Genomic DNA, 11,013 nt, shown 5'->3' on the forward strand with positions numbered 1-11,013 from the left:
CGGATGTTACGTTGACACGTACCACATACCTAAGCATTGCAGATCATGTACACCCTTTATTCCCTAATGGCATTGGCAGCAGGATAATACACCCTGCCACAAAGCAAAAATGGTTCATCTGTGGGATGTGCTGGACAAACACGTCCGATCCATGGAGGCCCCACCTCGCAACTTACAGGACTTAAAAGGATCTGCTGCTAACATCTTGGTGCCAGATACCAGAGCACACCTTCAGAGGTCTAATGGAGTCCATGCCTCAATGGGTCAGGGCTGTAGGACCTATACAATATCAAGTTGTTAATCTTTTTCTCCTCTGATAGCCTGGGGTTCAGTATTCCCTGCCAACAATATCACAGGGGGAACCCTTCACGAGGTAGGGATGGACCTGGTGAGACCCAACTTGGCACATTACTTGACTGACTGATCGCATTTCTCCTGGGAAAAAAAAATTGTATATGCACACTAATTGGCAAAGAGGGGAATTGTATATAATTATTTCCATTATATCCCCTCTAACTCATCTCCTCCAAGCTATACATTGGACGTATAAGTAACTCTACCCAAATCCCTAGAAGCTTACCTGTGCTCATGCAAGAATAGCCAGGAATGTGAACCCAGTCCATAGAATTGTTTTTACATATTACAATGTATATTTTGATGGGTAAGGGTGGGAAAGAAACCACTATAATGAGGATGGGAATTTCAGATCATAAATACACAAGTTATCAGTGTATTAATTTTTATTTTTTAACTGGTTTAACAGGTCCATGAAACAGCAGATTCTATGAACAATTCTTAGGTAAATATATGATTAAGCATTTTGTGATGCCTTGGGTTGCCTAAAATGCACTGTAGTATAGGGCTACCTTGGTGTGACTATAACAGGACTAGAGCCCAATGCTTATTTTAGATATAGCTAGTGAAGCAACTAGTACAAGAAACAGCTTAAACATCTACCCGATGAATATTTTAGTTCTTGTGAACATCCATAATGACTTCCCTTCCTTTAGGAGGAGTGCGGCTGTGCTTACATCAGTATCTGTTGGCTTGCCCTCCTCCACTGTGTTCCTTAATGACTGAAATTGGATAATCTTTTCTTAAACAATTACATCAAGTGCACTTAGAACCTTCTGCATGCATTTTAAGATTCAAGCCAAGCAATGTGTCTTATGTTCATGCTAAAAAGATTCCATCTGAAACCATCAATTCAGTGTTTTTCTAACATAAAGGGCACTAGCCCAACACTTAATATGAATTTGTTTACATGCATGTACACTAAGTTCACTAAGGTCTATGAAGAAAGTCTAGCACTGCCTTTCTTGGCTCAGAAAGGCACTGAGACCTCTTGCATTCTTAGACCCAGTTGAAGGAGGCTCACGAGACTGCATATTTTTCATAGTGAAAACTATGACCTAAAAATATAGATCTAGTGTAAAGCTAGAGATTAGTTCACTCAACTTTTATATCATGGACTGCAACAGGAAAAACCAAATATACAGTATTCCAGTATTTTTATAGTTCTGAAGGTTTATGTTACGTTTATTCCATAAGTGAATTTTTTTTGTTGTTAACATTCTTCAATGGGGCTTTATTCCCAGTTACAGTACATCATTTTGGCACTAGTTAGAAGTAACCATACACGAATAAATATAAAAAGTAAATTTACGATGTAACATGAATAATAGACGAACTATCATGAGTTGACAGGCATCATAAACCACATGGAAAACTCTCCAACCCTGCAGAAACTAAACATGTCAGTATTTTCAGCAGTGCAAGGAATACAAAGTTCATCTCTAAAGTAACCAGAAGTCAGTCCCTTTATGTTGGAGCACAGTATGCCATGAGCTCTTTGCAAGCATTTCCTATATTTTGATAAGCATCTACAGGATTAACCCCGCTTAAAAAGAACAAATAAGACGAGTGTCTTTATTTTCTCCACAGCATTTCAACTTTTAACGTCTAAGGTGTGTATTACACATCATTCTCCTACACACAAGTCCATGTCAAGGGTTCTTGCCTTCCCCATTCACCCACTAAGAGGCAAGACCTAGTAAGAATCCACCAACAAATCCGCCAGACACCACAATGTTCTGCTTAATAAAATCGGTAGACTGCAAAAAAAAAAAAAAAAAAAAAAACACAGATTAGGACTTGTTTTAAAAAAAAACTAAACAAGACAAAAAAAAACAACACATTTCCCCAAGTTTGGTTCATAGTACAATATCCCCAAATTAAAGTACCAGATGTTTACCTAAGGGTGCTATAAATGTTCTTATATCAAAATAAATATATAATAAAGTTACTCTGCCTTATGAAATGGACCCATTTTCACATTATCCCATTCATTTGTGGAGTGTGCCGTACATATATTTAGCTATGCACCTTGTGGCATATATCGACATTCATGCAATGTATGCCTCAGTCAGAAAATGTCATAAAATTAACCAATAAAACGTTTGACATAAAACGTGGTAAAAAAAAACAACTTGCTATTGATACAACCACCTCCCAATTACATGAGATAAAAACAATTACCTCTTCAATTAAGTTGTTAATTTCAGGTACAGATTTATTTGCCTGCTTTTTGATTTTTCTTTTTGCCTTGTTTACATCTTTTTCAACTCTCTTCCAATCTACTTGTATATATCCACTATGACTGGCAATCTAGGAGGAAAAAAAACGTTAACTGTTAACAAATATTAAAAGCCTTATCCCCTAATATTAAACTGTCAACTTAAACTGAAAATACATCATTGCAAATCGAGCACATACTACATTTAACTGCTAAGCCTAGTGGTACATGAGTGAACAGCTATATGCTTTCACATATGTAGCTTGTAGGTTTAGGCCACCTATAGCATTTTAATGCATTTACACATTAAAGTATAAATTTTATCCTAAAATTACTCAGAACTGGTATATACACCCTTTCTTCTCTATTCCCCTTCCCCTCCGCAAATCACTATAAGGTAATGTAGCGTGCAACATAATTGCGTAAATACTTTAGCCCACCACGCTATACGTAAGCCACATGCCACATATTGCCAGATTTATTTTCATGGTAATCTACTTGTTAAAATATATATTAACTCTTAATTTGCCACTTGTGTATATATACACACTTTATTTTTAATGTGTGTTTCTGTATATGAAAGATTCTTCATTCAACTTGATACAGATTTGAGGAAAGCTGTTAATCTGGCCTGAAACGTAAAAACAAAATTATTGTGCAACATGAACCATAATTCAATTAATTAGCGTCCATCTGCCTACACAATATTGGTATAATCCAAATACAAATATAAAGCAAATATCTAATTATGGCATGTTTACCTGAAGCAGAAGAAAGCCGCCGCCTACTGCTGTTGCCGCTAGTTTTCCAACTTTTTGAAACAAATATCCTGCACACCTAAACGTGAAATAAAAAAATAATCTAATGATAATACTCCTAGATCTCATTTTGGGTCCTAAATAAACAGTCCAATTATAAAACTTGTATGGGTTTTTTTTGTTTGTTTGGTTTTTTCTACTTTTAAAAACCCTGAAAAGGGTGAATATAAAACTGGAATCAATCTGGAAACAAAATAAGTGTTTTAAACATAGTCTGTTGTGCATGCTAAATTTTGTGTCTGCTTGGAGAATTATCTGTTCAAAACCCATCTGTGAAGAATCATTATTTACTACTCACCAGCCAGTCACTCCACCCATTACAATCTGAGTAGCAACGGAATATTTCTCTGTGAGTGGCCCAGAGTTTCGACCAAAAAGTCTACTCCACCAGTGATGACGTCTGGCATATTCCGTTAAATCCAGAACTTCGTATGATTCATCATCACTGTTAGGGTCTGAAAACAGAAAATGTATATTTTATACGTCATTTACTGAAATATATAACAAATAAAAGAAAGAGAAAACCCACAACGAATACTTTTTGATTATTGAAACCTCAATGTGATTTACATTAACCCCTTCTCTTACACTCTTACACATATTACTTCTTGCTTCTGCTTCCTTAAAACTTCAAAAAGGTATTTTTAAAAAATGCTATGAAAGATGTATAGACATGCCAAGTGACACGGACAAATATATGAGTTATATATACATTGATTGATGTAAACATAAATTACAAAATATGCATTTTGAGCCCGTACATGTACGGGCTTTGTCATTAAGGGGTAATATTACAATTTGGAGTAAGATGTAAACATCTAGATGTCATGCTTATGTGGCCCCAGCTACCTGGCCCCTGGGATTTGCCCATCTATAGGTAATATGCACAAAGGCCAATGAATTCTATCTGAACTTTCTCCGTCTTAAACTTCAGGCAAGACATTTTTGGTGTGTTCTACTATTCTTTATTGTTATTTTACTGATGCAATCTAATTCCTATAGCTTTCAAAAGTTGAGGGAAAAAAATAAATTTTAGCATACAATAGAAAAAAAGCATTGATGAAATATGTTACACTGAATATATTTTCAGATATGTGCAATAGGATTGTGAGTTACAAAGCATTTATTAACCCTTTGCAATACACAGCTTCAAAATCTTTCTTTGGTTTCAAAATATCCTGAACTTGTCCATCACTGTACATGCCATATTTTATAATAAAATAAAATAAAAAAAAAGAGGGGGTGCCCTTTTGCAGAAATACAATTAAAAATAGCTCGGGGGGCATTGGCTTTTTGGTAAATCCATTTCAATTGTTACGTATCGAGTATATCATCCTGTGATGAAAGAAAGAATATATTTTAAAACAAAGAACTGTCAACGCCCAGGTATACAGACACGCCAACAAATCCCATGATGATGCCAATACAAGCCGCAGCCCATGAAATAAGCACTTTATAGACGTTTGTTAGATTCAAATTTCTAATTCAAAATTTCAAGTTTCAGCCCATCAAAAACTTATGCCTTGAGTTTCAAAGATTTCAAAACCACCAAAATAAAGATATAGGAGTCGGCTTTTGTTGGAAATGCAGCCTAAGACCCTGAGTTTATTCACCCATACACAATAAATATTGAGGAGGAATTAAGACAATCCATTCATCTACTATGTGTAATACATTCCCAGCTATGTGAGTGGTTGCAGGTATGAGAATGCATATAACATTTAATTATAGATATAATTTATAATTAAATGAGACATATAAGGGGAGACATGTAATGGGTGAATGAGACATTTTGATGGATTGCTTTGCTCACACACCAGGCTCTCGAAGAATTAAATCAAATGTAGCCATAGCTCACCTGACATGGAATATGCTTTGTGGTTATGTAGCTTAGGCAACCAACAGGTAGCCCTCTACAGGTTGGAGAACTACAACACCCAGGATGCTCAAGTGTCCAGTAGCCCACGCTTGTGTTTATTTATGGTGCCTTTTCAGCATCCTGGGATATCTAGTTACACAAGAGCTGACAGCCATAACTGCAGGCTAACAAAGGCACTCGACACCCTTTTAATGGTAGATGAAAACATTAAACCCCATAGCCTATGGCTTAAATAATACAGTAAAATAATACCAATAATAATAGTAACATCTCACCTACTGCAGCTAACTGGAATAAAAAATCTCTATTGTTTACATATTTAACGTCATATACAAAATAAACACCTCACATAAAATAATATTTCTCTCGTTCTCAGTCCATGAAATTATTAACGCTTTGAACTTTATGTGACAAGTTAAAAAAAAAAAAGCCCACTAGTCCTTCCAGCATACTAAGGTTAGATGTTTCTGACTGAAAACATTTTGGCTTCCCATTTGCATGTCACATAAGAAGGGATCGCCAGCAAACACACTGACCTTCTCGCTAATAAACAGCTTTATTTGCTCAGATCTAAAACTCAACCGTAAATGGAATACAAAATAGACTGTAGAATTCCCTTCCATTAATCAATAAAAGCATGGTAGTCTCCTGATAATGATCAGGACAGACTAGGAATGACCCAGTTATCCATTACCTCTACGGGCAGCCATGTCTGTCCTTCTTGTTATTTTTTTTTTTTTTTCAGTGACGCATGACGTTACGCACACGTCAAGCCCAGCGACGTCCTGAACGTTCAACCGAACTTAGTCATCCAGCCGCGTTTCTAACGCCGCCTATCCTGGTGACTTGACACGCATGCGCAGATCTAGTTATTAGCTGACGTAAATACACGGAGAATGATGTGGGTATTCATTCCGATAAGAAGTGACAACAAGAGCTTTAGTTACTTTCTTTTTTTTGTAACTTAACGCCATAGGTGAACGTTCTAGCAGTTTTGGTGAATCTAACGTTTTGTCTGTTATTTGGAACACATGTTAATGTTACGTACCGTACAACCGTTTAGGGAAACTTTATAATGCAGTTGATCCTGAGACGCTTTAAGGCTTATGCTCCAGACTGTAGATTTCGCTTACCCTTTGAGAGACTAAGATTTTAACCCTTAGAGTTTAAAACTGTGCCTATAATTTAACAGGCAGGTTATAGACACAAAATATGTGAGGAACGTTACAAAAAAAACTCAAACGCAAAATAGACTTCTAAATTTACTCTTATATATACACTTGATGGTAGAATTGTATGGACTGACAACATATTTTATAGTTTCAGTGGAAAAAACTATGAACTCCCTATATTAAGAATGGTTTATGAATTTTGTCTCTCTGGGGTCAGATGTTTAATTTGAGAATTAAGACCAAAATGGAAGTCCTCCTATACTAAGTAGCACCCCAAGTAATATTCTCTTTTACATACGTGGCAATATCTCAAAAGCCTAGCAAGACTGATCAATGGAGAAGCTATGCAGAGTATGGTGCAGACTCAGAGCAATTATTTCTTATGCAAGTAAACCAGGAATGTATGGGGCGCAGGAACATATATAGGGAGAAAAATAAAAACACCTAAAAACACATAGAAACACCCATACGTAGGTGATGACGCGGTCCTTGCTCTTCCCGATGATCCCGTCGACAAACTTTATTAAACAACGAGAGAACAACCTGAATAACAGAAAAAAACGTAATGACAACAGAGAACAAAGGTCAAATACGCGATGACACATCCGGAAATCCACATATAAACCACTATAAAAGAACAGACAGAACGAACAGAGATACTTACGGATTGCTGATTTTGCTGACACAGACAGAGACCCGCACCAGTTGATTTCCTGAAGAAGCCTAAGGGCGAAACGCGTAGAAAAAGATACAATTGGACTTTAACCTATGCCTGTATATGCATTTTTATGCATGGAAAATATGTGAGTGCATTTCTATTTGGTATATTCGTTTTACCTAAGATACTGCACCATTTTAAGCTTGTTTTTTAGATTTTCACTGAAGAATATTAAAAGCCTCTTTACAGTCCATGTTGATGGGTTGGATTTGCCTCTTACACTTGTGAGTGCAACATATCACTTTACCACTTACATTGGAAGTACAGTCTACACTATATTGTGTTGTTTTTATTTTTCTCCCTATATATGTTCCTGCGCCCCATACATTCCTGGTTTACTTGCATTCTTACACTTTGAGGAAAAGTGTAGTTTGGGCAGCTGCGGTCCGATTAGGGAAGTATTTTCATAAGTTTTGTTTCTTATTTGCACCTTACTTGAGTGACACGTGATTTTAGTTTTTTCGGTTCACGATATTCAATTATTTCTTATGCATGGGCCCTGGTACACAGGGTGCTGCACAGCCAGGTACAGCAAGTAATTGCTCTGCCAACTACTCTGTACAGCTTCTTCACTGCTCAGTGCTTTGCTCTCCTCATTACCTCCCTGGCTCATACACTCTAGCACTATACTGTATGCAAACACGCACACTTAGTCTAACACCATACACTAACACACTCTTTGTGAACACTTCACCCATTCTGATACTGTACACTGATCAGCCACAACATTATGACCGCCTGCCTACTATTGTGTAGATCCAACTTTTGCCGCCAAAAAAGCCCTGACCCATCGACTAAACTTCTGAAGGTGTGCTGTGGTAACTGGTACCAAGACGTTAGCAGCAGTAAAAGAAGACGTGATTCATCAGGCCACTTTCTTCCATTGCTCCGTTGTCCAGTTCTTTTGCTCACGTGCACATTGTAGGCACTTTCGGCAGCGGACAGATGTGACCGTGGGCAGCCGGACTGATGTGCGCCTAACCAGCCTCATACGCAACAAACTGTGATGCACTATGTATTCTGTCACCTTTTTGTCAGAAACAATGTTAATTTTTGGCAATTTGAACTACAATACCTCCCCCTCACATGCCTCAATTAATCTTGGACACCCATGACCCTGTCACTGGTTCACCGATTTTCCTTCCTTGGACCTTGGACAGTTTTGGAAATGCTCTGACCCAATTGTCTAGCCATCACAATTTGGCCCTTGTCAAAGTCCTTCAGATCCTTACACTTGCTCATTTTTCTTCTTCTAACAAATTTACTTTGAGGAGGAAATGTTTGCTTGCTGCGTAATATAGCAAATCCACTGACAGGTGGATAACAAGATTACTGGTGTTACTCACTTCACCTGTCCATGGTCATAATGTCATGGCTGATGGGTGTATACTGAAACCCCCACACACAGACACTCGCTCTAACAGTGTACGCTGACACCACTATACACTCTTACACCCAACACCTTTTAACACTGTACATTGACACATGCCCAAAACACTTGAAAACTGTATACACACACACGGTTCACTTTTTTTACAAAGATATTTTGATTTAGAAAAATCATATGGTCCTTGCTTTATACTGTATTTAGAGTTATATAATAATATATAGTTCATATGATCATTCATATGTTTTAGGAATTTGACAACTTCTTCACTTCCCCTCCAAATGAAGATAAGGTCATCTGTGCAACAATAAAAGAGTGAAGAAGAACTTGTGATTGATCATCATATATAAGGATGATACAACACTTGATGCTAGTATATACTTAGATTCCCATTTACAGTATTCCAAAAAAATGTAATATGCGGAAATAAATGACATGTACTTTAGGATTAGCAGCATTAATATATTCATATTCATTTCTTCACGTAAGGTTTTTCTTCTTAATTTCAGTTACATATATTTTATTAATCATTTTGTATCTTCTCCTGTCGGGTCATTTATACGTTTTTTTTATAGGTGCATTTTTGCTTTACATTGCATACATTGTATGCTTCATGTATTCTCACAACAAAACCACTGTTCCTCCTCCCATATCGGCTGATTTTATAATGATCTCTTCATTATGGCATGGGCACACAAGCAGGGTGCGACGGCCCAGTGTTAATAGGTGCTGTCTGTAATAGTTAGTGTTTGTGATGCCTGCATTTCCCAGTATATGTTGTAATTTTTCTTATGTTTTTGTTCTCCCCTCATGTGTTACCCTGTCTATGTGCCACATGTCCTGCCCACGGACTAACCCCTCGTAGCCCAGACACCTTCAGCCCGACCACAGCACTATTATACGGAGCTACCCCATGGGTGGTGAGGGTACGGACAAGGGGTGGTTCAGGGAGGGAGCTGCCCGTAGATTTCCGGCTGATGGGACTTCCATGAGAGTGGGGGTCAGCCGGCGCGGTTACAGAACTAGCAGTCCGTCCCGGGGAAACTTTGAACGGCTGCCGCTTGGGGTCCCTTCGACCGATCACGTTGCTTTTTGGACAGGATATCCTCAGGCTGGTTTTGTCTGACGCTGAAGGGGTTAATCACTGGTGTCCCGTTACATTGGTGGCAGCGGCGGGAGTGCTTTCTAGTCTGAGGGACATATCTTCAGGAAACAGAATGGGGGTGAGCTATGCAGAGCTACTGGACCCATCAGGGGCTTGTCAGGAGGCCCAACGGCGCTTGTCTCGGTACAGGACCAACCCTCCAGTGGAGGTGATCCTCGCAGTGATTGCAGAGGTGGACCAGCTCCGGATTCAAGTATATGAATGGCATGCACATGCTGTTCAATCTCAAAAAACAGCCTATTCCAGAGACTGTGGTAGTGGATGGAACTGCGGTCTCCACTGGCACCAACCCAGCAGAAGAGCTGGCATCAAAGCAGGAGCACCAGGGAGGGGATGCAGGCGGCATCACTCCCCAGTGGGTGGGAGGTGGCGCAGCCGTCCCGTCTCCCTAGCGGCAGCTCACAGCTCCGGGAGTGGCCGATCCCAGTTGAGGGAGCTGAGGGTGTCGTCCCTCCTCCCCAGGGGCCAAGTGACCGCTGGTGTCTCGGCAGGAGAAAGCAAAGATTGACGAAGTACATGCCGGTACCGTCCACAAGCGAGTCCCAGCAAGCAAGCCGGTGAACATCTGCGCAATGTACGTTAACAATCTTCCTTGCTGGCCTTCCCGTGGCGGAAGTGCCGGCACCGGAAGTTGTATACGCGTACTGCAGAGATGTCCCCCGCCGGCCCCACAAAACCCAATAGAGTCGCTCGTACAGACTTTTAAAATCCTAATGCAGCAACTTGTCCAGCAGATACCACTGGTCTCCCTGTTCTACCAGTTAAATGTCCGTACAAGCGACTCTATTGGTCTCTCGTACGGACATTTAACTTATAGAACAGGGAGACCAGTGGTATCTGCCGGACAAGTTACGGCACCAGGTCTGTACGAGCGACTCTATTGGTCGCCAGCAGGGGGCCCCCTGCTGGCAACCAATAGAGTTGCTCATACGGACATTTAAACTCCTGGCGCCAGAGCTGCTGCGGTACGCGTTAACCCCGTATTAACCCCCCAAAAAACGGGAAAATTAAGAAAAAACAAACACGAAGAATGTTCACGAATATTTGCCCGAAGAGAAGACAGGAACGGGCAAATATTCGCGGAATACGAAGATTTTTTATTTGCCGAAGACGAACACGAAGAGCCCCCTGGTGCCCAAGTCTAGAAATTAGCTGTCAGGACTCGGGTGATCAGGTCGGGTAGGAGCCCATGCGCAGGGGTTACTTGGGGTTCAGTATGTAACCCAGGGTGCATGATTATGCAAACAAAGACAGCACCAACAGAAATCCAGGTAATGCAGTGTGTTTTATGTATATAAC

The 11,013-nt window shown here is 39.6% G+C and overlaps 2 protein-coding genes across 2 annotated transcripts in view; one reads left to right on the forward strand and one right to left on the reverse strand.

Annotated features, from left to right (window-relative positions):
* The window catches only part of LOC128475015 (amine oxidase [flavin-containing]-like), a 275,083-nt gene extending 264,625 nt beyond the window's left edge, over positions 1 to 10,458 (forward strand). Inside the window, exon 16 of the transcript XR_008346427.1 lies at positions 10,449 to 10,458. The gene's annotated coding sequence lies outside the window, so the exon portion shown is untranslated. The remainder of the gene's footprint in view (positions 1 to 10,448) is intronic.
* FUNDC1 (FUN14 domain containing 1) lies at positions 1,662 to 6,093 on the reverse strand. Its single transcript, XM_053457469.1, has 5 exons — positions 5,967 to 6,093; positions 3,692 to 3,848; positions 3,337 to 3,412; positions 2,539 to 2,667; positions 1,662 to 2,114 (listed from the first exon to the last, which is right to left on the reverse strand). Exons 1-5 carry the CDS (start codon positions 5,980 to 5,982, stop codon positions 2,037 to 2,039), a joined length of 456 nt encoding a protein of 151 aa, XP_053313444.1. The 5' UTR covers positions 5,983 to 6,093; the 3' UTR covers positions 1,662 to 2,036.
* Positions 10,459 to 11,013: the final 555 nt, after the last annotated feature.

This window comes from Spea bombifrons, chromosome 2 (genome assembly GCF_027358695.1).
Source record: "Spea bombifrons isolate aSpeBom1 chromosome 2, aSpeBom1.2.pri, whole genome shotgun sequence".
Lineage (NCBI taxonomy): Eukaryota > Metazoa > Chordata > Amphibia > Anura > Pelobatidae > Spea > Spea bombifrons.